At 36.8% G+C, this 25,979-nt stretch overlaps 1 protein-coding gene and 1 pseudogene across 1 annotated transcript in view; one reads left to right on the top strand and one right to left on the bottom strand.

Annotated features, from left to right (window-relative positions):
• PARP9 (poly(ADP-ribose) polymerase family member 9) overlaps positions 1-25,979 on the bottom strand; it is a 50,618-nt gene that overhangs the window by 22,642 nt on the left and 1,997 nt on the right. The window contains exons 2-6 of the mRNA XM_036747722.1: positions 23,095-23,193; positions 13,623-14,410; positions 11,393-11,617; positions 3,386-3,604; positions 1,184-1,274 (exon numbers count right to left, since the gene is read on the bottom strand). Of these exons, the coding sequence (XP_036603617.1) occupies positions 1,184-1,274; positions 3,386-3,604; positions 11,393-11,617; positions 13,623-14,410; positions 23,095-23,188 (1,417 nt within the window). The 5' untranslated portion in view covers positions 23,189-23,193. The remainder of the gene's footprint in view (positions 1-1,183; positions 1,275-3,385; positions 3,605-11,392; positions 11,618-13,622; positions 14,411-23,094; positions 23,194-25,979) is intronic.
• Positions 16,391-16,966, top strand: LOC118840227 (annotated as a pseudogene).

The following is a 25,979-nucleotide window of genomic DNA, read 5'->3' as shown; positions in this document are numbered from 1 at the left end:
TTTACACACCAGATGCAGAAAGTATAAATAGAAGGTGTTAGGGAGTTGCCACACTAAGTATCTAGAAATAAGTAATTCATCTTTGCTTACAAGTTAGCAGACCCCTATTTTAGGGAACTTTAAGTGTTGTTTACCCATGCCTGGATGTCGTCAGATCATAGGACAGAGCGAGATGAAAACATCTCACACCTGTCCGAAAACTTGAGAGGTAAAGGATGCCTAGAATTTTGGAGATTTCACTAGGGATCACTTCAATGTCTTAAAACAGGGCTGTCCAACCTTAGGTTTTTATTGAAACAATAGACAATATATTTTGATTTGCCATTTTAGTGAGAGCTCTGCGGTAGCTCGGCTTCGTTTACTAAGGCATTTATGTAAATGTCTATGCTTGTAGGCGGGCCGCATAAATCGCACTTCGGGCTCCATTTTGGACAGCCCAGTCTTAAAACATCAGTGATAAGCTTATGTCACAGACTTCTAAACTCACCTCATCCTCAATTTTTCACAACTGAGATTTATGAATAAACTTCAGTAAGCTTGCTAATGGAATCAAAATACAGTTAATAGCTAAAATTTATACAAACTTTAAAGTTCAGAAAATGCTTTACATGTCTTATCTCATTTCATCCTAATGGCAGCCCTTTGAGGGATGTGCCATTATTATCCTTATTTCAAAGATGAGAAAACGAGGTTAAGAGAGATTAGGGGAGTTGTCCAAGGTCATATAGCTTATAAGTGTATGAGGTAAAATTCAAACACAGGTCTTTCTCATTCCAAGTCTCAGTGCTGGACTCTATCCATTCTATCCAACTGACATTAGGGACACGAAAGGCAGCGAATGACTTAGTAATGGTAGCTGAAGAGTAAAGCCTTTTCTCAGAAAGAATCACAGTATTCCTTGATTATTTGTGAATTGAGCAGCCACCTTCCTATATACTTGGAACATAGTACCTCTCACCACCTCTGTAACAGCCATTTAAGCTCATGTTTATTGAACTGAATTAATGGATGCAAGAGTTGGGCTAAGTCTAGAAGCGTTCATGGCAGAATGGGTGGACACTTGAGTGGGATGATCAATACCATCACCAGTCATCACATCAGTGTTATCCATGTCTTTGTCTTTCTCCATTAGATTTTCTTAGGAGATTGCTTACTTAGTAATGTATTGAATGTCTGCTGTTACCTTTAAACTCTTTGCCATTTTCTTTATTCATTTTTGGTGCCATGTGTCCCATCTTCTTGGTAGTCATCTTGGCCCACTCACTTTGGAAAGCCTACAAGAAGCAATAAGTAAAAGAGATTGTCAACCAATGAAATAGCTATTGTTAAATGAATCTGTATGGTGCTCAGAGATAAAATTGGAGATTTAGAGCTGGAAGAGACCTTAGAGTCCATCCATTCATTTTACAAATGAGGTACTGGAGTCCAAATATGGTTAAAGGATTTCTGTTAAAACGCATTAAAACACAGTAATAAATGGACCTTTCTTTAGTATGGTAATGTCTATCTAAAAGCAAGAGCTAGTTCTATATGTAATGAGGATAAACAAGAGGCCTATCTAATAAGGTCAGAGATATCTATTCTCACCACTGCTATTTGATATTATGCTAGAAATGCTAGCTATCATAATAAGAACAGAAATTGAGGGAATGAGCAAGATCAAAAAGGGAACTAAATTATCACTTTTTGCAGATTTATGATGACTTACTTGGAGAACTCTAGGGAGTCAACTAAAATTATTTGAAACAATAACTTCAGCAAAGTTGCAGGACATAAGATCAATCCATATAAATTTTCTATATATTAACAGGAAAACCCAGCAGGAAAACATAGAGAAATTCCATTTTAAAATAGGTTTAAAATGTACAAAATATTTGCAGTACAGATATAAACACACAAAAGAGCTATATAAATTCAACTACAAAACACTCTTTGTGGAAATGAAAATCGACCTAAATAATGGAGTAATATTAATTGTTTGTGTGTGGGCCAAACTAATAAAATAAAAAATAACAATACTACCTAAATTTATTTACTTATTCAGTGCCATACCAATCAAACTACCAAAAGATTACTTTATAAAACTAGAAAAATCACAATTCCTCTAGAGGAAGAAATTTCTAGAATCTCCAGGGAAATCATAAAAAAAAGTAGGAATGAAGGGGACAGAGCAGTACCATATTTCAAATTTCATCAAAAGAATTTGGTACGTGCACAAAAATGATTGTAGCCATTCTTTTACATTGGCAAGGAAGTGGAAATTACCAGAGTGCCTACCAATTGGGGAATGGCTACCTAATTATGGTATATGGATATAATGTAATACTATTTAGACATAAGAAATGATAAAAGGGATGGGTTCAGTGGACCCTGGGAAAACTTGTATGAACTGATGCAGAGTGGAGTGAGCAGAATCAGGAGAAATATTTATACAATAAGTACAACATTGTAAAGACAAGCAAGTTTGAAAAACTTAAGATCTTTGACCAATGCAATGACCATGATGATTCCAGAGTACCAATCTATGTCTCTCCTGACAGAGAGGCAATGGCTTCATGATGCAGAATGAAAGATATAGATGATGTGTTTTGCTTGACTATGAATATTTGTTACAAGGCTTTTGTCTTTCTGTTTTTCTTTGGAAGTGGGAAGTAAGGTGAATGAAAAATAAAATGAATGCCTATAAATTGAAAAGCAAAATAGAAATTTTAGAAAGGATATTGAAAAAACATAGGACTGGAGCTCAGTTCAGCAAAGAGGGCAGGAGATATTGATACAGAAGCCAGAATTGAAATCGGGAGAGTGAGTGAGTTCTCTGATGGAATCAATGTGAAGAGAGAAGAGCAAAAGGAAAAAAAAAAACCAAAACCAAGATGAAAGAATATCCACAGTTAAAGAGTGGGAAAGAAAAGAAAGCTAGCAATGGAAACAGAGAAGGACAACTAGTTGTGCTAACCATGGCCTACGAGAATTGGAATGGACATTAAAGATCATCTCCAATACCATCATTTTGCAAGAGGTGAACCTGGTCAAGATCACATAGCTAGTTAGTAATTAGCACAGGACTAGAATGATTTTTTTTTTCTGATTCTAAATCTGGTAGGTTTTACACTAAAGCACAATGTCCACATTCTAACCATGGGATGCTGGGCAAGTCTCTTAACTTCTCAGTGCCCTAAGCGATGCTCTAGTCTAAGACAATAAGTTGCAGAAGTTGCAACCTGAATTAGTAGAGGGAATTTCTTAAACAAGAAGTTCCTTATAATCAAGGAAATTGATCCAATTGGATCCATAGATCCAATCCCTATCCCTCCTAGAGGAAGGCAACACAAGCAAATGGCAAATTGTGCAATACTGCCCAAGTGGAATCAATTATGTATCTTGCCTCAGATAGTTTGCTGTCATTTGGAAAGATCACAAAATTCACAAGGAGTTTTTCTCTTGGGTGGTGTTTGGAAAATTGTAAAACTTCCTCCAACATAATATGAACCGCTTCTTCTTTTTGGATGCCGATGTGCCCAGTTCCAAGAGCAGGAAAGGAAAGTGAATTTACATTTTGCTGATGGGATTTTTCCAAGCATTTCCTCATTGCAACTTTCAGTGTCTGTGAGGAAATAGAAATTGAGTTTTTAATTATAATCTTAATAACACTTCAAAAATATTATTTTTCTTATTATCAACTTGACAAATACAAACACTTTCTTATACAAAAAAACCAGGAAAATAAGATTGCATAAGAGATAGTGAATTGTTACTCCTTTACCTCTTGGATCTATATTAAGTAAATACAAAGTATTAAATGTAACTTGGTAGTTCTAATGCAGCCCTGCTCATTTGTATCCCTATTTGAACTTCCTTCTGTTATCTTCAGTGAATTTAAAAAAAAGTTTCATTGATGATTTCCTAATAAATCATTCATTTACTTTTACATCAAGTCTTTAATATACCTCTTTCTCTTTTCTAACAATAGTCTGCTGGTGGGTCTGCCTGCTTCAAATCTCTCTCCACTCCAATTCATCCTCCATTAAGCCACTAAAATGATTGTCCTCGAGCGCAGGTCTGACCATGTCATGGCCCCCTACTCAATATACTTCAGTTGCTCCTAATCACCTCCAGGATCAAAAACAAAATTTTCTGTTCAGCAATCAAGGGTCCTTCATAAGCTGGTCCCTCTTACTTTGCAGTCTTCTTATACCTTACTCCCTTTCCATGTACTCTTCAATTCTATGATACTGGTCTCCTCACTGTTCCATGAACAAGATCCATCTCTCAGCTCTGGGCATTTTCTCTGGCTATCCCCCATGCCTGGAATGATCTCCCTCCTCATTTCCACCTACTGGCTTCCCTTGCTTTATTTAAGTCCCACCTAAAATCCCACCTTCTACTGGAAGGCTTTTCCAACTGCTCTTAATTCTAATGGTGTCCCTCTCCTATTTATGTCCTATTTATCCTTTATATGGCTTTTCATACATATATTGTCACCCCCATTAGATCTGGAGTTCAATGAGAGCAAGGGCTGTCTTTTCCCTCTTTCTGTATCCTGAGGACTTAGCATGGTGTCTAGTATATAGTAGGCACTTAGTCATAAATATTGACTGTGAAATAAATATTGAATGACTGAACAAGTATATGTTCTCCTTTTGCTTTTTTTGAACTTGACCTGTGATTTCACTGTTATAGGAAACAAACCTCTTCCTACCATGAGCACCTACTCTGCAATTTAGCATTTTGGGGAGTTGTCTAGGATACTGAAAGATACAATAACCTGGTGAGAGTCACTGAGTACTATGTGTCAGAAACTGGACTTGAATCCAAGCCTTCCAGACTTTAGGGGCAGTTCTCTGTCCACTCCATCAAACTACCTCTCTTGATTTTCTAATAATTGAACTTTATATGCTTCCTGATCTGACACTGGAACATTATTAACAACAATGAATACTTTAATTAGTCATTGTACTGTACCCATGAGCTCAGGCTTCCCCTCATCTATAGTCATTAGTAATAAATAACATTCCAAGAATTTCTCCTTGTCCAAAGATTTCCTAAGCCCAGGAGATAGTTCAGTTCATCTACATAACCAAAGAGAAGTACACATTAAGACTGAGAAAATGCTAGCTATGCAGCCCTCTACCACCAAGGGCCCAGGTAGGTTGGGATTACTAATATAGAAGATTAAGGATGAGAAAGGTCCCATCACTTATTCCACTCTCTATTATTACATAAGCCAAGTGACAAAAGCCCCAGCCTCTGTGCCTGTTAGAGATGGGGACTAGTGGCCACTTTGCCACATACCTACATATAATATTTTGAAAGTTAAAGGAGTTAGGATTACAACAAAGAATAACCTACTCAGCAAAACTGAGTACAATCCTTCACCAGAGATGAACAGAGATTTTGACATCCAAATAAACACTCAAGAGAAGTATCAAAAGGTAAACATGAAAGAGAAATTATAAGTGGCTCAATAAGGTTGAACTGCTTACATTCCTATATGGGAAGAAGATATATGTAACTCCCAAGAACTTTATCATTATTTGGGCAGTGAGAAGGACTCTACATAGAGAGAGGGCACAGGAGTGAGCCAATTATGTAAGGATGATCTAAAAAAATGGATGGGTAAGAAAGAGGGATGCACTGAGAGTAGGGAGAAGGGAAAAGAAGAATAGGAAAAATTATCTTCAATAAAAGCAGCATGCAAGGAAGAGTTTTGATATGAGAGAGGGAAACAGGGGAATGCTTGAACCTCACTCTTATCGGAACTGGTTCAAAGAAGGAAGAATACACACACACACACACACACACACACATACACACACACACACTCAACTGGGTATAGCAATCTATCTTACCCAACTGGTAAGCAGGAGTGGAAGTGGAGAAGAGAAGGAAGGAGTAAAAAAAGGGAGGGTAGATTAAGGGAGACAGTGCCCAGAAATAAAACAACATTTAAGTGGAAATGCGGTGAAAAAGAGAGAGAGAAGGATAAACAGAAGAAAATTAGATGGAGGGAAATGCACAGTTAGTAATCATAACTGTAAATGGGAATGGGAAGAATTCATCCATAAAATGGAAGAAGATAGCAGAAAGGATTAAGAACCAGTATCCAACAATATGTTGTTTACAAGAAACATACTTGAAACAGAGAGACACACACAGAGTTAAAATAAGCGGTTGGAGTAAACGCTATTGTGCTTTAGCTGAAGTTAAAAAAAAGGCATAGGTAGCAATCATGATCTCAGACAAAGCAAAAGCAGACCTAATTAAAAGAGGTAAGCAAAGAAACTACATTTTACTTAAAGTTTCCATAGACAAAGAAGTACTATCACTACTTTACATATATGCACTAAAAGACGTATCATCCAAATTATTAAAAAAAAAGTTAAATAAGTTATAGGAGGAAATATACAATAAAACCATCGGGGGGGGGGGGCTCAACTTTCCACTCTCAGAGCTAAATACACCTAGCCATAAAATAAATAATAAGTTAAGGTGAGGAACAGAATTTTTGAAAAGTTAGATACAATAGACCTCTGAAGAAAACGGAATGGGAATAGAAAGGAGTATACCTTTTCTCAGCTGTACATGGTACCTTCATAAAAACTGACCATGTATTAGGGCATAAAAACCTCAAAAAAATACAGAGAAGCATAAATATTAAATGCACATTATGAATTAAGGCATAAAACCTCAAAAAATACAGAGAAGCAGAAATATTAAATGCACCCTTTTCAGATCATAATGCAATAAAAATAAAATTTAAGAAAAGGCCATGGAAGCATAGATTAAAAATTAATTTTAAACTAAGTAACCTAATCCCATGGAGTGAGTTAAAGAACAAATAATAAAAAAAATCAATAATTTCATTAAAAATAATAATAACAATGAGACAACGTACCAAAATTTTTGGATTGCAGCCAAAGGAGTACTTAGTGCTTAGAGGGAAATTCATATCTCTAAATGCATACATTAGTAAAAGAGAGAAAGCGCAAATCAATGAATTGGGCATGTAACTTAAAAAAAAATCCTAGAAAAACAACAAACTTAAAACTCCCAACTAAACCAAAAAGGAAATCCTGAAAATCAAATGAGAGATCCATAAAATTTAAAGTAAAAAAAGCATTGAACTAATAAATCAAACAAAGATCTGATTTTATGGGGAAAAACAATAAAATTCATAAACCACTGGTTAATTTGATTTAAAAAAAGAAAGAAGAAAACCAAGTTATTGGAATCAAAACTTAAAAGAATGAATGTACCAGCAATGAAGATGTAATTAAAGCATGTATTAGGAGTTATTTTTGCTCAATTTTATGCCAATAAAACTGAAAATTTAAGTGAAATGGATGAATATTTACAAAAATATAAATTATCTAGATTAACACAAAAGGAAATAGAATACTTAAATAACCCTAAGAAAAAGGAATTGATCAAACTAAAAATGAGCTCACTAAGCAAAAATCCTCAAGACCAGGTGGATTTACAAGTGAATTCTACTGAACATTTAAAGAATGATTAATTCTAATACTATATAAATTTGGAGAAAAAAATAGATAAAGCAGTCCCATGAAATTCTTTTTATGACACTAGTATCAGTTTGATACTTAAACCAGGGAGAACAAATGCAGAGAAAGAAAATTATATGCCAATTTCTATAATGGATATTGATGTGAAAATTTTGAATAAAATACTAGCAATATGTCACAAAGATCATTCACTATGACCAGATGAGATTTATACTAGGAATGCAAGGATGGTTCAATATTATGAAAACTATCAGCATAATTGACCATATCAATAACAAAATCAACAGAAATCATGTGATCATCTCAATAGTTGCAGGAAAACTTTTGATAAAATATAACATCCATTCCTATTAAAAATACTAGAAAGCATAGGAATAAATGGAGCCTTTCTTAAGTGATAAGTAGTGTCTATTTAAAACCAAGAGGAAGCATTATATGTAATTGAGATAAGCTGGAAGCCTTACCAATATGATCAGGAGTGAAGCAAGGATGTCCATAATCACCACTAATATTTAATATTGTATTAGAAATTTTGACTATAGCAATATGAAAAAGAAATTGAAGGAATGAAAATAGACAATTTGAAGGAAACAAAATTATCACTCTTTGCAGACGATATGATGCAATTAATAACTTTAGCAAAGTTACAGGATATAAAATAAACCCTCATAAATCACTAGCATTTCTATATATTATCAACAAAACCCTGTAAGAGACATAGAAATTCCATTTAAAATAACTTCAGACATTATAAAATACTTAGGAGTCCACCTGTTAAGACAATTCTGGGAACTATATGAACTCAATTACAAAATACTTTCACACAAATAAAGACTGATTTATATGATTGGAGAAATATTAATTTCTCATGGGTAAGCTGAGTCAATATAATAAAAATTTTAATTTTATGTAAATTAATTTATTTATTCAGGGCTATATCAATCAAACTAGCAAATAGTTATTTTATAGAGTTAGAAAAAATAATAAAATTCATCTGGAGAAACAAAAGCTCAAGAACATCAAGAGAATCAATGATTTAAAAAAAAGACATGTGAAAGAATATAAACCTGGCAATTCCAGATTTCAAAATACATTATTAGATAGTAATCACCAAAGCAATATGGTACTGGCTAAGAAACAGAATGGTGGATCAGTGGAATAGATTAGGTACACAAAACCTGGTAGTAAATGACCATAATAATCTAGTATTTGATAAGCCCAATGACCTAAGCTTTGGGGCTAGAACTCACCATTTCACAAAAATTGCTGGGGAAATTAGAGAGCAGTTTGGCAGAAATTAGGCACAGACCAACAACTCATTCCATGTACTAACATAAGGTCAAAATGATTTAGACATAGAGCGATAGCATGAACAAATTAGAAGAATATGGAAAATCTTATCTGTCAGACCTATGGATAAGGGAAGAATTCATGACCAAACAAGAGACAGATAGGATCATGAGAAGTATAATGAATGATTTTAATTACATGAAATTAAAAAGTGTTTGCACAGAAAAAAACCAACGCAGCCAAGATAAGAAGGAAAGCAAGAAACGGGAAAATTTTATAACAAGTTTCTCTGATAAAAGTTTCATTTCTCAAATACAGAAGGAACTGAGTCAAATTTATAAAAATAAAAGCAATTCCTAAACTGAAAAATGGTCAAAAGATATGAATAGGCAGTTTTCAAAAGAAATCAAGGTTATCAATAATCATGTGAAAAATGCTCTAAATCACTATTGATTATATAAATGAAAATTAAAACAACTCACAGCCATCACAACTACTACCTCACACCTATCAGATTGGCTAATATGACAGAAAAGGAAAATGATAAATGCAAGAGTGATTGTGGAAAGATTGGGACACTAATTCACCCTTGATGGAGTTACGAATTGGCCCAACCATTCTGGAGAACATTTTGGAACTATGCCCAAAGAGCTATAAATCTGTGACCCAGCAGATAAATAAATATATATGTATGTGTGCATATATATACATATGTGTGTATATACCCTTTGACCCAGCAATACCACTACTACTAGGTCTATATCCCAAAGCAATCAAAGAAAAGTGAAAAGAAACTTTATGAACAAACATATTTACAACAGCTCTTTCTGTGCAAAGAATTAGAAATTAAGGGTCTGTCCATGAATTAGGGAACGGCTGAACAAGTTGTAGTATGTGGTTGTGATGGAATGCTATTGTGCTGTAAGAAATGACGACAGAGATGATTTCAGAAAAACATGGGAAGATTTACGTAAAACGATTCAAAGTAAAGTGAGCAGAACCAGGAGAACATTACACACTTAACAGCAATGTTGTAATGTTTGAAATATTTGGATACTCTGTTCAAGACAATTGCAAAGGACTTGTAATGAAAAATACTATACACATCCAGAGAAACCTGATGAACTCTGACTGAAGATTGAAGCATATTTTTTGTACTTTATGTTTCTTGCTTTCTATTCTTTTTTGCAGCATAGCTAATATGGAAATATGCTTTGCCTGATTTCACATGTATAACTGATATCATATCCCTTGCCTTCTCAAAGGGTGGGGAAGGGGGTTAGAGAGCAGGAGAGAATTTTTGGAAATCAAAACTTTTTAAAAATAATTAATGTTATTGTTTACTGATTTTAGAGGAAAAAGAGAAAGAGAAAATGGCATACATCATGCCAACAGCAATGTAAATGAAAAAGTCACCAAAAGGAAGGTGAATACTGAATGATGGAAAAACAAAACCTTCCCTTCCCTTGTGGAAGGGAAGCGAGGACAACTAAGATAAAATTTTATATACCTATACATACATATTATATATGTATATATACACACACACGTGTATGTATGTATATACACATATACATATATATGTGCGTGTGCATGTACACACACATATAAAATCAGATAAAGTTCCTATATCAGACATTGTGCCTTATCATTTTTCTTTGCTTCCATGTCTATAAAATGGAGGTAACAATGGCACCTACTTCCCAGGGTTGCTATGAGAATCAAGTGAGATTCTATGGATATAAATAGAAATACAGATATATACACATGTATATATGTGCATATACACACATATATTTCTATAGACATACATGTATAAAGCATGTTGCAAAACTTAAAATGTGAATAAACGTTAGGTATTATTTATCAAAACTTAATTTGGAGTTAGAAGCAGGAAATTACTATAATGTAAAAATGTAATGTAAAAGATTAATAAGTTGCATTTTATAAATGTTGAGAGAGATATTTACATATAGGGAAAATGAATAAATACATAAGCTTATATATATATATAACAACAATATATATGTGTGTGTATATATATATATATGTATGTATGTATATGTGTGTGTGTGTGTGTGTGTGTGTAAGCTTCTGTTTTGCGTCTGCCTATAAGACAAAATACATTCCTCTGGGGAGGGCATTAAAGTCTTCAACAATCTCCCTCTTCAACCTATATTTCTAAATTGATTTCACTTTACTTCCCGCACATACACTCTCCATTCTCGTTCAACTGACCTTCTCTGCCTTTGTACAAGCTACTCCTCATGCCTAGAATAATCTTTCTCCTCATACCTGCCTGTTGGAATCCCTATTCTTATTCATGTCTCAGCCTGGATGACACCTCCCATACTAAGCCTTTCCCTTCCAGTTGTTAGTGCCCATGCCCCACAAATGACTTTGCATATTTTCTTTGTACTCATCTATGTATGTATGCCCACTTCTTCCCACCTAACCCATCCCCAGATGTAAGCTCCTTCAGAAAAAGGACTGTTTTTATGCAGTTTCAAGACAAAAGTCATACAATCCAAGCTCCTAATATGGCTATATGGCACATAATAACCACTTAATACATTTACCTTCTTTGCATTATTGCAGGAAGGCCATACAATGTGGAACACATATTGACAGGCTAAGTTGAATCCTTTTGTGACTACTACCAACTCTTGACTTTTAGATGTTTCAGACAATTTTTTACAAAATTCTTCTTCAAGTTCAGGGCCTGCTTCCTCAAGGATTGCTTTTGATATACATCCACTTGCAAAAGAATATTCAGCTGATACAGAATTCACAATTACATCCACCTGAAAAGGAAAAAAACAACAACTGGATACCAGATCTGACATCATACCATTTCTACCCCATAGAGACTCACATTACCATCCCCTAAGTTTACTGCCATTATCTCCCACACAGCCTCCCAGACTCGAGTCTCTTGCCATCCCTCCAACCCATACTCCACAGCACTAAAATAATCAACTTGCTGACAGATCTGAGAATGCAATTTCCATTCCCAAAACACTTATTCTACCTGATTCTCCTACCTGATACTCTATCCAGGCAGTAAGAGATTTCTGATATTTCATTTCCCCTATGAATTCACAAGGTCTGATAGGGCTAGAGCTATGTCTATACATCCATTAATCCTTAGCATCATATTCAGCACATGGCTGATACTTAACTGATGAATTCAATTCTTAAATTTTTTTTTTTGTTTAGACTTGTGATTTTATCATCCTAGGAAACTCCCAGTGTGGAAACTCTCTGCAAAAATGTAGATTGGTAGTTTCTCTGCAATGCATAATTGAGCTGTCTGGGATGCTGAGAAGGTAAATGGCTTGCCCAAGGGTATACAATTAGGAGTTCTTCCTGACTTGAATCCCAACTCTCTCCACTATACCACACTGTCTATGGAATTGCACATACGTAAAACACAATCCTTTCTTTCTTAAATGTAAATCAGAACCTATATTTTCTTGAAAAGCTACCAAGAACATTATGCACAGGTACAGCCAGATATTTGGACCGTAATTTCTCAACTCAATTTTCATAAAATGGCAATTAAATTCATTTGGTTTGGAAATTATCCAAATGCAACTATCTGGGTCAAAAAGAAATGATGAGAAATATCAGGATAATACTTTTGCTCAAATACATCAATCAGATCCTGTTGTAATGGAAAATATGATAGCTCTGGAGTTGAAAACTCAAGACCTGAAGCCCTGGGCTTCCTGGGCCTTATTTGCATGGCCTTGAGTAAGGCAATTTCTTCATCTGCACAATGAAAGGGTTGGATGCAGTGATCTCTAACATCTCATCCAGAATCATTATCCTTGGACTATGTCTTCTTTGAGCATTTCACAAGTCCTGGAATCCAAAGGAATAGTTTTGTCACTTCTTCCTAGTGCCTCCTTTTTCAAATGGCCCACCTTGGTAGTCATCCTCTATCTAGGCAGTAAGAGAAATTGGAAAGTCCCATACAGACACATATTGTGTGCACAGGGAAATTTATCCTGTGTGCAGCTTAATTGTTCGTAGTTACCGGCATGTAGTCTTCCCCCATTAGAGTGTAAGCTCCTTGAGATCAAGGGTGCCTTTGATCTTTCTTTGTATTTCCCAGCACTTCACAAGGTGCTTGGTACATGATAGGAACTTAATAAATGTTTAGTGACTATTAGCTGACTAGTACCTAAGGACATCAAATATAATGCCCAAGAGAATCAGCTTTCATTTGTCATGACAGTTAGATTTAAGCCACCCTCTCTGTTTCATGCAGTGCCTACTTTAGGGTTATATGTTAATTAGGCACTTTTTGCATAAATGAAATACTATTTAAAAGGGATAATCCCCAATTTTGCTCCTCCACTCTAGCCAAGCTGATCCCTCTCACACTATGTGTATATTCCTCCCTGCCTTCTATAAAGGTATTCTACACATCTGGGATAGCTTTCCTCTTGTCAATTCATATCCATTACTTTGTTCAAGATTTAACTCTAAGGCCACTTTTCTGAGATATCCTTGGTTAGTTATCTTCAACTTGACCCTTTCTTTACATGTTTTTAGTATGTATATATTAGGTTGACACCCTTTCATTTTCTGTTTCTTGGACACTATTCTCTTGCCTTTCATATAAATTTGTTTTGTTTCCCCTACCCATATGGTATACTGTAAATATCTCTATGGAGGAACTGATTCTTCTGTTTCCTTTGTGTTTTCCCTAGTTTAGTAAAGGCTTTGCAAACAGATGTTCAAAAATGCTCACTAACAGCCCACAAAGGAGGGTGCTAGCCTGAGGATTCCCAGATTTACCTGCTGCTTCTCAATGAGTCCCTCTATAAGCTGGAGGTTCACATTGTTGAAGGTAACGGAAGCTAAAGGTGGGGCTGCCATGTTCTCATACAGAAAACGTTCACAGCTTCTTTTAAATGCAGCCACAGTGCATTCTTCATTGCTCACCAGATGGATTTCTTTTAAGGTGTTGCTTTGAAAATAAGGAAAGGCCACAATGGTTCTCACAATGATGTCTACACACTGTTCCAGAGGGAAGCCAAAAATCCCAGAGCTTAAGGCAGGGATTGCCACTGTTTTTATGCCAGAATTGAGTACATACTTCAGAATATTTATAATGGCTTCTCTAAGTTGAGCACAACATCTTTGTTCATCTATCTTCCTCCACTGTGGTCCAACGGCATGGATAATCTGGGAACAGGGAAGTTGGCCTCCTCCCGTTACAGCTATTTGACCAGTTGGAATTTTTCCAAAATACTTGATTCGTTTTTGACTTTCTTCTTCAATAAGAGGCCCTCCTGCCCTCAACAGGGCCAAGGCCAGGCCTCCTCCATGGCAAAGGTATTCATTGGCAGCATTAACCACAGCATCCACCGTATGTTGGGTGAGATCATCTTTCCAGACAGACAGTTCTATCTGAGGAGACAACATTATTTTGAAGACCTTGGCAGAATCCACAGCACCTTCCAGGTTAGAGGTACATTGAAACTTCTTATTGATAACATCATTAAACAAATATTCACAGCTTTTCAAGATTTTTAAGTTATTACTGTCAATGTTAATTTGTAGACTCTTTGGTTCCATGAGGCCTAAGGAATAGACAAAACAGGAAATGAGTTGCCAAGCCAGTCTTTTAATGGAAATAAGATAAAGTGAAGCATGAGTCTTCTTTCAGCCTAGAAACCGTGTTCCCTACTTGTTAGAAGGGTGATGACCCTCTTGTAACCACAACAAGGTCTTTCTCTTTACTGCTGCAAATGAAAAGATCAGCTGACCCACCTTGGTAGCCACATTCCAGAAATATAGTGATAGCCACTGGAAAGGTCCTACACAGACATAATTTGTGTACAGAGAAAGCTTTACATGGTGCCTTAGGCAAGAGGAAAATATACAAGAATCATTGGTCCAGTCATTCTCACTCTTAGATGTTGCTTAATAAGAAATTTTCAAGTCCACAGCCATTAAACATTTGTGGGGAAGATTCTATTTCCCCATTTCTCCTCAATAGATACAAATGAACAAAGAATTTTTAAAAGAGAGACCATCTTACCTAATTTTGAATTGTAAGCAACTGCTTTGGAGCATTGAGTGGTTCAAACAAATGAGGAGAATAAAAGAAAAGTTATAAAGAATGGCCACAAATTAGTAATGTTCTTAAACAATAAAAATTCAACCAAATCTGCACTTTTACTAAGTATCTTATGTGTAAGGTACTGTACTCAAGGCAGAGCCAAGATGGTAGAGTAGAGGAAGCACTACAACCAAGCTCTTCCAACATTCCCCTCGAAGCAACTTTAAAATAATGCATTGAATTCCAGACAGACATAGACCCCAAAAAGGCCATAGTGAGACAGAAGAAGGAGGTGGGGGCTGGCCTAGAATGCACCCTGCATCAACACCTGCCATGGGTCTTGGAGGTGGAAGTAGTAGCAGCAGCTTTAGGAACTCTCATCCCAGAGATGGTAAAAGGATCAGACTGACCAGTAAGAGATTACAAGGAACCGTAGCACTAGTACAGGACTAGGATTAGTGCAGGCACAGGACTAGGTATAGTTTGGCAACTCTATTGTACGTATCCAGTTCTCCACTTTAGTTCCAGGGTGGAGAGGAAAGCTTGTGGTTGAATAGAGGCTCTGCTCCCAGTCCCAGAGCAGAGGGGAGCACTAACATTTCTGATGGCAAGGGAGCAGGAGCACTTTCTATGTAAGGACCAGAGCACAGGAGAGGAGAGCAGTGACTACATCTCTCCTTGAATCATACCATGTTGGAAGCACTGAAAACTTATAAACCCTCAGAATAAGCTGTGAAAACACAGCCTAAGGCTTGGGATGATTCCCCCCACCAGGTCAGCAGAGCCCAACTATAACACAAAGTTCAAAGTCAAAAAACAGGCTCGGAAAATGAGCACCTGACTATAAAAAGCTACTATGGTGAGAGGAAAGATCAAGACACAAACTTAGAAAAAGTAATAATGTAGAAAGGGCTGTAAGCAAAGCCTCAAAGAAAAAAAAATGCAGATTGGACACAAACCTAAAAATTATTCTTAAAAGAGGTAAAGGGAGAGCAATAAAAAAAAGATCTTAAAAATCAAAGAAGCATAGTAGAGGAGAATTGGGAAAAGAAATAAGAGAAGAAAATTATTAAAAGATAATTAATAGCTTTGTAAGAACAACAACAATTGTAAAGAGGCACAAAAAATACCAAAGAAAATAATGACTTAAGATACAGAATTGGATAAATGGAAATTGAGGTGCATAACTTCACTCCAGGAAATAATTCCTTAAAAATTAGAATTGGGCAAGTAGGAGCTAATGATTCCATTACACACCAAGAAACAACAAAACAAAGTCAAAAGAATAAAAAAATAGAAGAAAATTTGAAATATCTCATTGGAGAAATAATTGACATGAAAAATAGATTGAAGAGAAATCATTTAAAAATTATTGGATTACCTGAAAGCCAAGATCAAAGATAGAGCCTAGGGTCTTCAATGTGAGAGGAGCACCACTGCCACTGCCCCTGCCACTTCTGCTGCCACAACTACCACCACTGCCGCAGCTACTTCCCACATGTTCCAGTGGCAGGAGAATGAGGGCAGCAAGCCCAGCTCCAGGGTAATGAAACACCCTGGAGGAGAATCAAGCAATCTCTTTGGAACTCCAGAAGAAGTTATTCCTTCAAGTAGACCAAACAGAAAGGCATCTAATATCTTTGGAGCATCTGAGCAACCTCAGAATACACCCAAAAGGTCAAATCCTCCAGGGGGCAAAGGAAGTGGTATCTTTCAAGAGCATACTCCTGTGCAGGCTCAATATCATTGGAATCCTCCTGGTGGGAAGACCAGTGACATCTTTGGGTCTCCAGTCACCATTACTGCGCCATGAGCACACCCAAACAAGCCCAAGGATCATATTGTCTTATGTGAAGGTGAGGACACAAAATTGCCACTCAAAGCTACAGAGAATACACAGTCTTCAAGAGAAGAACATGATGATAAATGTGACAAAGGAAAGGAGGAACGAGCCAAGGAAACTGAGTCTACATTCAAGATTGACAACCATGAACCCCGGTTGGGCCCCAGGCCTCATTCACACAACAAAGTCCTCAACCCACCAGGTGGCAAATATAGCATCTCTTTCTACTAGAGGAAACTAATACCAGCATCTTCAGACTAGAAACTCTTCTGTTCGGGTGTTAAGGTTTATGGTTTCTAATTAGTACAAGTTGGGGTGGGGTGGTTAGGGGAGGTGTTGATGATTTATGTGAAGATTTTCATGTAGCTTACTGTTCAAACTTGTCTTCTAGAAACAGCTAGGGTTATACAGAACCAGGAGACACAGAGTCTTTCAGGCAATAAAGAAAACAAATCTTATGGGAGCAATAAGGAATCCCCCAGGTTTGCATCCAAGGATTAGTTCTAAATATGAGAGAATCTTTGATGGAGTGAAAGAAAAAGGGGAAAGAGTAGGATCTTCATGGGTACTAGGAACATCTGTGTTTTGGTGGGCAAATGTACATCTAGATTCTAAAAGGGGAGAGTGGGGTCTTCCAATCTTTTGTAAATGCCTTATTAACCTATTTGATTTCTTTCTGATATTTTGGTTATTCATATTTTTCTAACACTTTTTTTTAAATATAATCAGTTGATGGGGGAGGAGAGCAAATCACTGAGAACCTTTAGTTCTTCAAAATAAACATTTTGGATAATATTTAAAGAGCCATTTTTAATGCTGTTCAAATACCAGCTTCATGAAATGCTGATAACTTTGAACCATTTATGACACCTTAATTACATAGGTACACTAAAGAGTAAGCAGAAAATTCCCTTGTATGAGTGATTACTCATTTTGGGGGAATCTCTGCAGTCTTCTGCCCAGTGAATGGAAACATTAGATTTGGAAATTAACTAGATCTAACATCAGTGGACAAAATATGCATTTTTTAATTGGAGATAACAGATTACAATTTTCTTGAGGCTATTCTAATCACATTTAACTATAGAATCATGTCCCGTCCACCCATTTAGGTAAATGTTCCTCAGTCAGACTAAATAACACTGTATTTTACAATTCCATACCTCTTACATTTTGGAACATATGCTTTTACTGTGCCAGTAAAGCAGATGAGGTTTCATGATGGTGGGTTTCATGACGGATATCTACAAGGTGAGCACCAAATTCTGGATATATTCTTCTACTTGGAATATTTAGCAAACTGACACCTTGCATTAATATGTGCCCATTGTCCTCAATATTTAAGTGCCTATAGGAAATTGCTGTTAAACACATCTTCTTTGGTAAATTAAGGGGAACTGGCATGTGGGATTTGTTAGCTAAAGATTTCACCTCTTGAGAATTCTCTGATGATTTTGGAAACTGTTTTATAGCCAAGATGAGCTTGCTGTTTCCCATGTGCCTGTAAAGTACAGACAATACCCAATTTAACTAATGGTTTGTGTTCTAAGATTTTGGAAGTCAGTTGTTCAAAACTAAAAAATCATTTTTATGTAGAAACAATGTTGTAAATGGTGAATTCTTAGGCTAGATAACAGAAGTCTACTTAACCCATATTGTAGCTAAACTATGGAACCTAATCACCATTTATAACCATGTATCTATGGGAAAACACATTTTAGGTGATAGCTTACAGTGGCAAAAACATACCTCATTAGCCATATCCCTGGCAGTGATAATTCCCTTTTTTCACCTGAATTCTGAAGCTCTAAGTCACTAGTGATTCCTAGAACAAGAATTCAAGTACAATGGGGTGGGGAGTGACAGGGATAAAGTACCCAGTGAGGAAGATGAGCAGAAGTGTTGCTCTAAATAGCAGCCATAGGATAACATTTTCCTTCCCCTTCTAATGTTTTCTCCCTTGTTTCTTCATTATCTTGTTGCTGTGGACCCTGAAACTGGGTGTAGAGGGGCTCAGGAAAGGAGGGGAATGAAAACAGCCCATGAGAATGAGATTGGCTAGCAGGAAGAAGTGCTAATGCATCTGTGCTCATTTGTATGTAAAGGAAGTACATATATGTCTGGCATTTGTTTATTGAACTGCCTGTATTTGGAAGATCCAAAGACTCTTAGCATCCTACTCTCAGTCTCTTCTAAAATGTATTAAGAAATTGTCTTTGTATTTTTTTATGATGCCTTAAAATTTGTTTTCTAAATGCAAAAAAGAATAGAGCCAAGACATCCTATTTCAAGAAATTACAAAGGGAGACTGCCCTGATATCCTAGAACCAGAGGGGAAAACAGAAACTTAAAGAATGCATGGATCACCTCCTGAAAGAGATTTCAAGATAAAACTCCCAGGAATATTACAGTCAAATTCCAGAGTTCTCAGGTCAAGAAGAAAATATTGTAAGCAGCCAGCAAGAAACCATTCAAGTACTCTGGAGCCACAGTCAGGACAACACAATTTTTAGCACCCTACCACATTAAGGAATGGGGGGCTTAAAATATGATAGTCCAAAAGGCAAAAAGGCTCAGATGACATCCAAAAATAACATATCCAGCAAAAATGAGTGCAATTTTTCAGGGGGTGGGGAATGGATATTTAATGAAAGAAAGGACTTTCAAATATTCCTGATGGAAAAACCAGAGGTGAATAGAAAATGTGACATTTAAACACAAGACCTAAGAGAAGCATAAAAAGGAAAACACTAAAGAGAAATCATAACGGACTTAATAAGATTAAAATGCCTATGTTCCTACGTGGGAAGATCTATGTAAGTCCTAAAAACTTTCTCATCATCAGGGCAGTTAGATGGAGTCCACATAGACCAAGGAAAGAGAGAAAGAAGATGGAAATAGTGAACACAAATCAATCAGAACATAGTACTTAAAATTACAACAAAAGTAAGAGAAAGGATCATAGAATTGGAAAGAACCTTGCCAGCCATCCAATCCAAATGCCTAATTTTACATGTGATAAAACTGAGGCCCCGAAAGGTGAAATGATTCACCTTGAGTCACACATCTAGTTAGCAGCAGACCAACCAGGATCCAAACACAAATATTCTGATTCTGTTTTAAATGCACATTCTACCACACCAAACTGGCTTGTCCAAGGAGGTAAAGTTATTTGCTAATTGGTGAATTAAATTGTGTTGATTAAAGTACAAGTGTTCTGCGCAGGGCTTTTTGTTGAGTAGGGAATCCAGTTTTGTGACTGCTTATTACATACATTCTCCTATTCAGATTATTTCATGAGGGAATTTCTCTGAGGAATTTTGTCTCTTGATTAGCTAGAACCAAAACAAGAATTCCCTCAGCTGGCTAACATTCTTTCAATAGAGACCTTCTTCAAGCATGGCATGAACTATGTCAACCAGAGGGTAAAGCATAAGCCAACTGAAAGGGTGTTGCTTGTTGCAGCTAGCTGGTACAGTAAATAGAGTGCCTACTCTTGGTGCATTCAAATCTGGCCTCAGATACTTAGTAGCTGTGTGATCCTGGGCAAGTCACTTCACCCTGTTTGCCTCCCTTTCTTCATCTGTAAAATGAGCTGGAGAAGGAAATGGCAAACCCCTCTAGTACCATTGCCAAGAAAACACCAAATGGAGTCACAAAGGGTCAGACATGACTGAAACAAACTGAACAGCTGAACAACAATAACAATAAATGAGGTGTTGCCGTGCTCTAAGAAAAGCATGAGACATTAGTTGTCTTATAGTTCAGGGAAGCCATGTAGCCAGAAGTCACTAGCCTACACACATCCACTCTGCCCTTGAGACCCTATCAATCCAAAACTCATTGCCCTTTCAGAAATAGGCAGTCTAATCTGGGGTTGCTGCTGAATTCCAGCTGAGGACTCTCCAAGCTTGAAAGTGAAAGTGTCCACCTTAGAACGCAAATTGAGCAGTATCCTTGTTGCACTGCTATAACTCACCAGTGCCAAAGAAGGGGTCAAGAGAACTTAATTTGTTCCAGAAGTGACAACATTTTTTTGCACTGGAATTATTCTTTAAGGTCCTGATCAATGTTACTGGGCTTTTAAAGGTAGTCCTCTTGTTACTCACTATATAAGAAAATTAAATAAGAGTTAATGATGTGCATAACCTGGTGTCTTAGGAGAATGGGAGTGAGAAAATCTAGGTTCTAGTCTCCAGTGGTGCAACAGAATTTAAAACTCTCCATCTTGGTGACCACAGAGAATGAGAATGAAAATGTTCTGTTACCTACAAAACTGTTCAACCGTCTATAAAATCTGCTGATTAGATCAGTATCTTTTCTAACTAATCCTTTTGCATATGTTACAAATTCTAATCCCCCAAATGGGGCAATTGCAATTCATCTTGACTGTTGTCTTGCCACTGAATCCCAACAAATCTGGAGGAGAAAGTGAAGATGACTATGCACTGCTCTGCCTCACCTAAATCCAATTCACTTGCAAGTCAAGACATCACTCTCCTGAAGTCACTGATCTTTCTTGAGAAAGAAAGATGAACAAGAACAATCATCAAAATAATAAAAAGGGAAACTTTCTTAAGCTGTCTAAGAACATGGATGCCAGATGTGGCTGACAGGTATCTTATTATCACAGAGCAATTCTCACATGTGGATCCAAGGTCATAGTTTCTGTAGATTTAGACATGCTACAATGGAAGGGGCCATCTTCTATATCTCCCAGCACTGAGAAAACTTGTATGAACTGCAGACAAATGTAGTGAGCACAATCAGATGCATACTTTGGACAATAACAACATTGTAAAGACAAACAACTTTGAAAGACTTAGAAAATCTGACAGACATAAAAACATTTAAGAACCTCTGGACAGAGTAGTGGAGGACTCAATGGAAAATGACACATGGTCAGTGCAAAATCTTTTTTTTCTTTGATTATGCACATTTGTTACAAAGGGTCTCTCCCCCACCCACCAAGGGTTTGGGAGGAATAGGTGTGAGGAAGAAAATATCATTTTTTTGTCAACAGAAAAAAAAAAAATTTCCCCAGAATCTTTAAATGTAAATATTTTCACTCATGACCAAGATCGAAGGCTGACTTTTCCATTTTGGTTATCCAGTTCTAGAAATGAACAGAAAGGAAGCAATTACCACTAATTAGCATCCTCTATATGGATAAACTACAGTGTGGTACTTTTTCTTAATTTTTATCTTATCACCATGAGGATAACAAATTGCTCGGATCTTATATGTGGATGTCTGTCCTTTTATTTGATTATTTTGATTTCTGAACTTCTTTTGCAGTGTTACAGTCTTGGGGCAATTTGGTAGTGGAGCAGATAAAGTGCTGACCTTGGAGTCAGGAAGATCCAAGTTCAAATCCAGCCTCAGACACAATCTGTGTGGTCCAGGAAAAGTCATTTAACCTTAACTGCTCCTCAGTTTCCATTGTCTATAAAATGGTGATAATAGCACCTACATTATAGAGTTGTGAGAATAAATGAGAAAATAGATGTAAACCATTTTCTAAACCTTAAAATACTTATATAAACACTAGCTATTATCTCGTTCTGGTTCACTATTTAAAAAGGTCTAGTTGGACCTGCTCACAAGGTATAATAAAAAAGGGCTAGATTTGGAATTAGAGAATCTATTTTCAAATTCCTGCTCTTCAATTTTTTTTCACTTATATATGAGCTTTGACAAATTTATCAACCTCTCTAGACCTCCGTTTTCCTCTGGAAAACAATGATCTCTAAAGCCCTTTATAGCTCAAAATCTTTGATCAATAGGATCAGGCCCTGGTCAGAAGGCAAGTTTCCTGAGGGGGATTAGAGGGTAAATGATCAAAGGCCATGGGTGGATTTGTGAAGAAAATGCTCAGAGCTGGTCACCTGATAGGGAGGCAACAGCAACAGGTCAAAAATCAACAAGAATTTATTAAGTGCCTAAAATGGCCAGGATGGTGATGTACCACAAAAGTCCGACGTGATTAATACAGACATGCTGAGGTTGGGATAACAACAGGGCATTCTGGGAAAATATTCAATCTAGTTGGAAATGTGACAGGACCTTAGGTGGGAGGTCAGGATTAATGATGCAGATTTGGGATTCACCCACCTAGAGAAAGATGTGAGGATATTCCCCCAAGTCCTAGGGGGAGAGAAGGTAATGAAAAATGATTGTGAGAATAAAATGGCAGAAGTCAATTAAAATAAATTAAAAGTAATTACAGGGAATGGTTTAAACAGAAGTGTACCTGTAAGCATTTCATAATGAGATGCTTATAGGCTTTAGAGATCAGCTCTGCTATTTCTCCTAGGTGTCAGTTTACTAATAGCACCTTGGTAAAGATTGTCACTAACCTTCACTAACAGCAGATGTCACAACAGAACCAGTGTCACTGGAGGAAGAAGCAGCAAATGTTCTCTCGGCTTTGGCAGATCTCCTAGATTCCATATTTCCTAAGGGAGTCAAGACTATGTCTTAATTTTTTTTAAAAAAGGAATCAATAAAATAATATTTGAAATCTTAAACAAGGAAGTACAAACTCTAAGTGGATTCTATACTAGAATTTAAAAAGAAAACAACATTAACAAGGTTGTTTTGATTATTAACTTTACAAAGATGACCACCAGGGGCTGGAGGAGAAGAGGACAAAGAGACAATGAAACATTGATATGATGAAGCCTGACTGCAAAATTAGGTTTGGCTGGATTTTCAAATACATTTATTCTAATATGGGACTTTTTCTGAGTAACAGTTAAAAAGCACAAATAGTCTAAGGGGCAGAAAGAATACATAAATAGATATAAGTTATATAAAACTTTTTTCCACCTAAAAAATCTGCGGAAAAGAGAAAAGGAAATCAAGGAATATTTGCTATTAAGTGTCACACAAGGAACATAGTGAAAAACAGACTAGATTTGGGGTTAGAGAACCTGACTCCAAATCCTGGCTTTGCCACCTTCTCACTGTGTAACATTTGTCCAACTTCTGGGAGGTCTGTTCCCTCATTTGTAAAATAGAGCCTTTGACTCCCTTCTAGCTCTAGATCTCTAATTTTATTAACATCAGTTGTTCAGTCATTTTTCAGTCATGTCCACCTCTTCATGATCCCATTTGGTGCTTTCTTGGAAGATGCTAGAGTAGCTTGCCATTTCCTTCTCCAGTTCATTTTACAGATGAGGAATCTAAGGCAGATGGGGTTAAATGACTTACCCAGGATCACCCAGCTAGTAGTGTCTGGGGCTAGCCCTCAATCCACTGAGCCAACCAGCTACCCTTTTAACATTTGTGTCAAATCAAATCACTTTGACTTTCACTGAATGGCCAATAATAGCCCCTAGCCCAAGTCTAGTCAATGCCTTATTGCCTTGGGATGCTTCCTTTCAATTTTCTCTACCCGAGTTTACTTCATTATTGAGGCAAGGCTGAGGAAAGATTTTCTTTTAATAAACAACTATTCATTTAAGTGCCCAATGAAACACTGTGCCAGGTGCTAGAGATACAAATATGAAAAATGACTGGCTCTCTTCACCCCACTTTTTTCTCCTGTTTTCTTCTGTTAACTCTTTGGGATATCTTTGTAAAAGGTCAATTCTACACGCTGCCAATTGTCTCCTAGTGAGAAGAGAGGGCCTAGTGGACCATTCAAGAAGGTGTTTGGAAGTAATACATTCAAAGTAGTAACCAAAGATGTCAGGCTTGCTACTTCAGAATTCTGGACACAACCATTCTCAGAATAATCCAATTTAATCAACATGTATTAGGAGCTACTACGGCCAGGCACTGTGCCAGCCACCAGGGATAGAAAACTAAAAATGAGACAGTCTTTGTTCTCAAGAAGGGTATGGTAGGTATCAGAGGGGAAGAGAGATAAGGGGGAATGTTGGTGGGGGGAGGAAGAAATATTACGTTCCAAACCTTCCTTGTTTCCCTCACACTTCCCACAGCACCCCTCTCCCATTCTCTCAGCTGAAGACTTCTCCCTTTTCCCATATCTGACACCCCTCTGACATAATTCTTCCTTACTAGCGTCTCCTTCACTTCAGTCTCTGGTGAGATAGCCCTTCTCCTGGTCAAGGCCAAACCATCTTCATGCACCCTTGATCCCATCCATTCCCATCTTCTCCAGGTGGTGACACCACCATGATCTCTACTCTCTCTAATCTTCTATTTCCCCATCTATTAATTCTTTCCCTCCTACCTACAAAAATGCTCATATTCCCTTCACTTCATCCTCAAAAAACCCTCATTATGTTGTACCATCCCTGCAAGCTGTCTCTCCTTCCCTCTCTGCTCAATTCCTTCAGAAGGCTGTAGTTAACCAGGCAGATTCCCCTTCTTCTCTTGCTACTCTCTGGTAATGAAAATATGGCTCCTTGCTTCATCATTTATCTGAAATTGCCTTCTCAAAAGTTACCAATGAGCTCTTCTTTAACAAATCTAATGACATTTTAAAAGTTCTCAACCTTCTTGACTTGTACAATATTTGACACTGTTGGTCACTTTTTTTTATTAGATATTTTCTCTTATATATAATTTTTATTACACTGCCATCTCAATTCTTCTCTTAACTGCATGACCCCTCCTCAGTCTCCCTGACTAGATCTTCATTCTTGTCATGCCCAGTAAATATGTGTCCGTCCCTCAAAGCTCCATCTTGAATTCTCTACTCTCTTCTCTATATTATTTCACTGGATAGTATCCTTAGCTCTCTTGGATCCAATTATTATCCATATACAGATGATTCCCAAATTTTATCTATACAGCCTTGATCTTTCTCTGGGGCTACCATTCCACAGCACCAACTTCCTTTTGCACCTCTTGGCTTAAATGTCCCAAAGGCATCTCAAATTCCATGTCCCAAACAGAACTCATTGTCTGTTTGATAAATTTATATTTGCATACACACAAAACCGGACACACCTTATAAAGATATGTATGTGTTAACCTACTACCAGTTAACATACAGTTGATTTTTTCTTTTTTGTTAGGGGATGTATATGCATGTTTGTGAGGACTACATATTAGTGAACGAGTAATATCTTTGATATCACTACATGATGTGAAGACTCAAACTTAAAACTGAAAAATTTTAGAAAACTTTTCCCCAAGATCTTTTTTGTTTGTTTAAGATGCCCTTCTCTCTCACCAACTGAATTTGAGGAAAATATTAGAAATACAGAATCATGATTTTTTAAAAAGACTTGTGAATAAAATATTTAAGATAAATTATTGATCCTGT

Source organism: Trichosurus vulpecula, chromosome 2, assembly GCF_011100635.1.
Source record: "Trichosurus vulpecula isolate mTriVul1 chromosome 2, mTriVul1.pri, whole genome shotgun sequence".
NCBI classification, from domain to species: domain Eukaryota; kingdom Metazoa; phylum Chordata; class Mammalia; order Diprotodontia; family Phalangeridae; genus Trichosurus; species Trichosurus vulpecula.
Note: the sequence above shows the minus strand (reverse complement) of the source record. Positions and strands in the feature narration are given on the sequence as shown.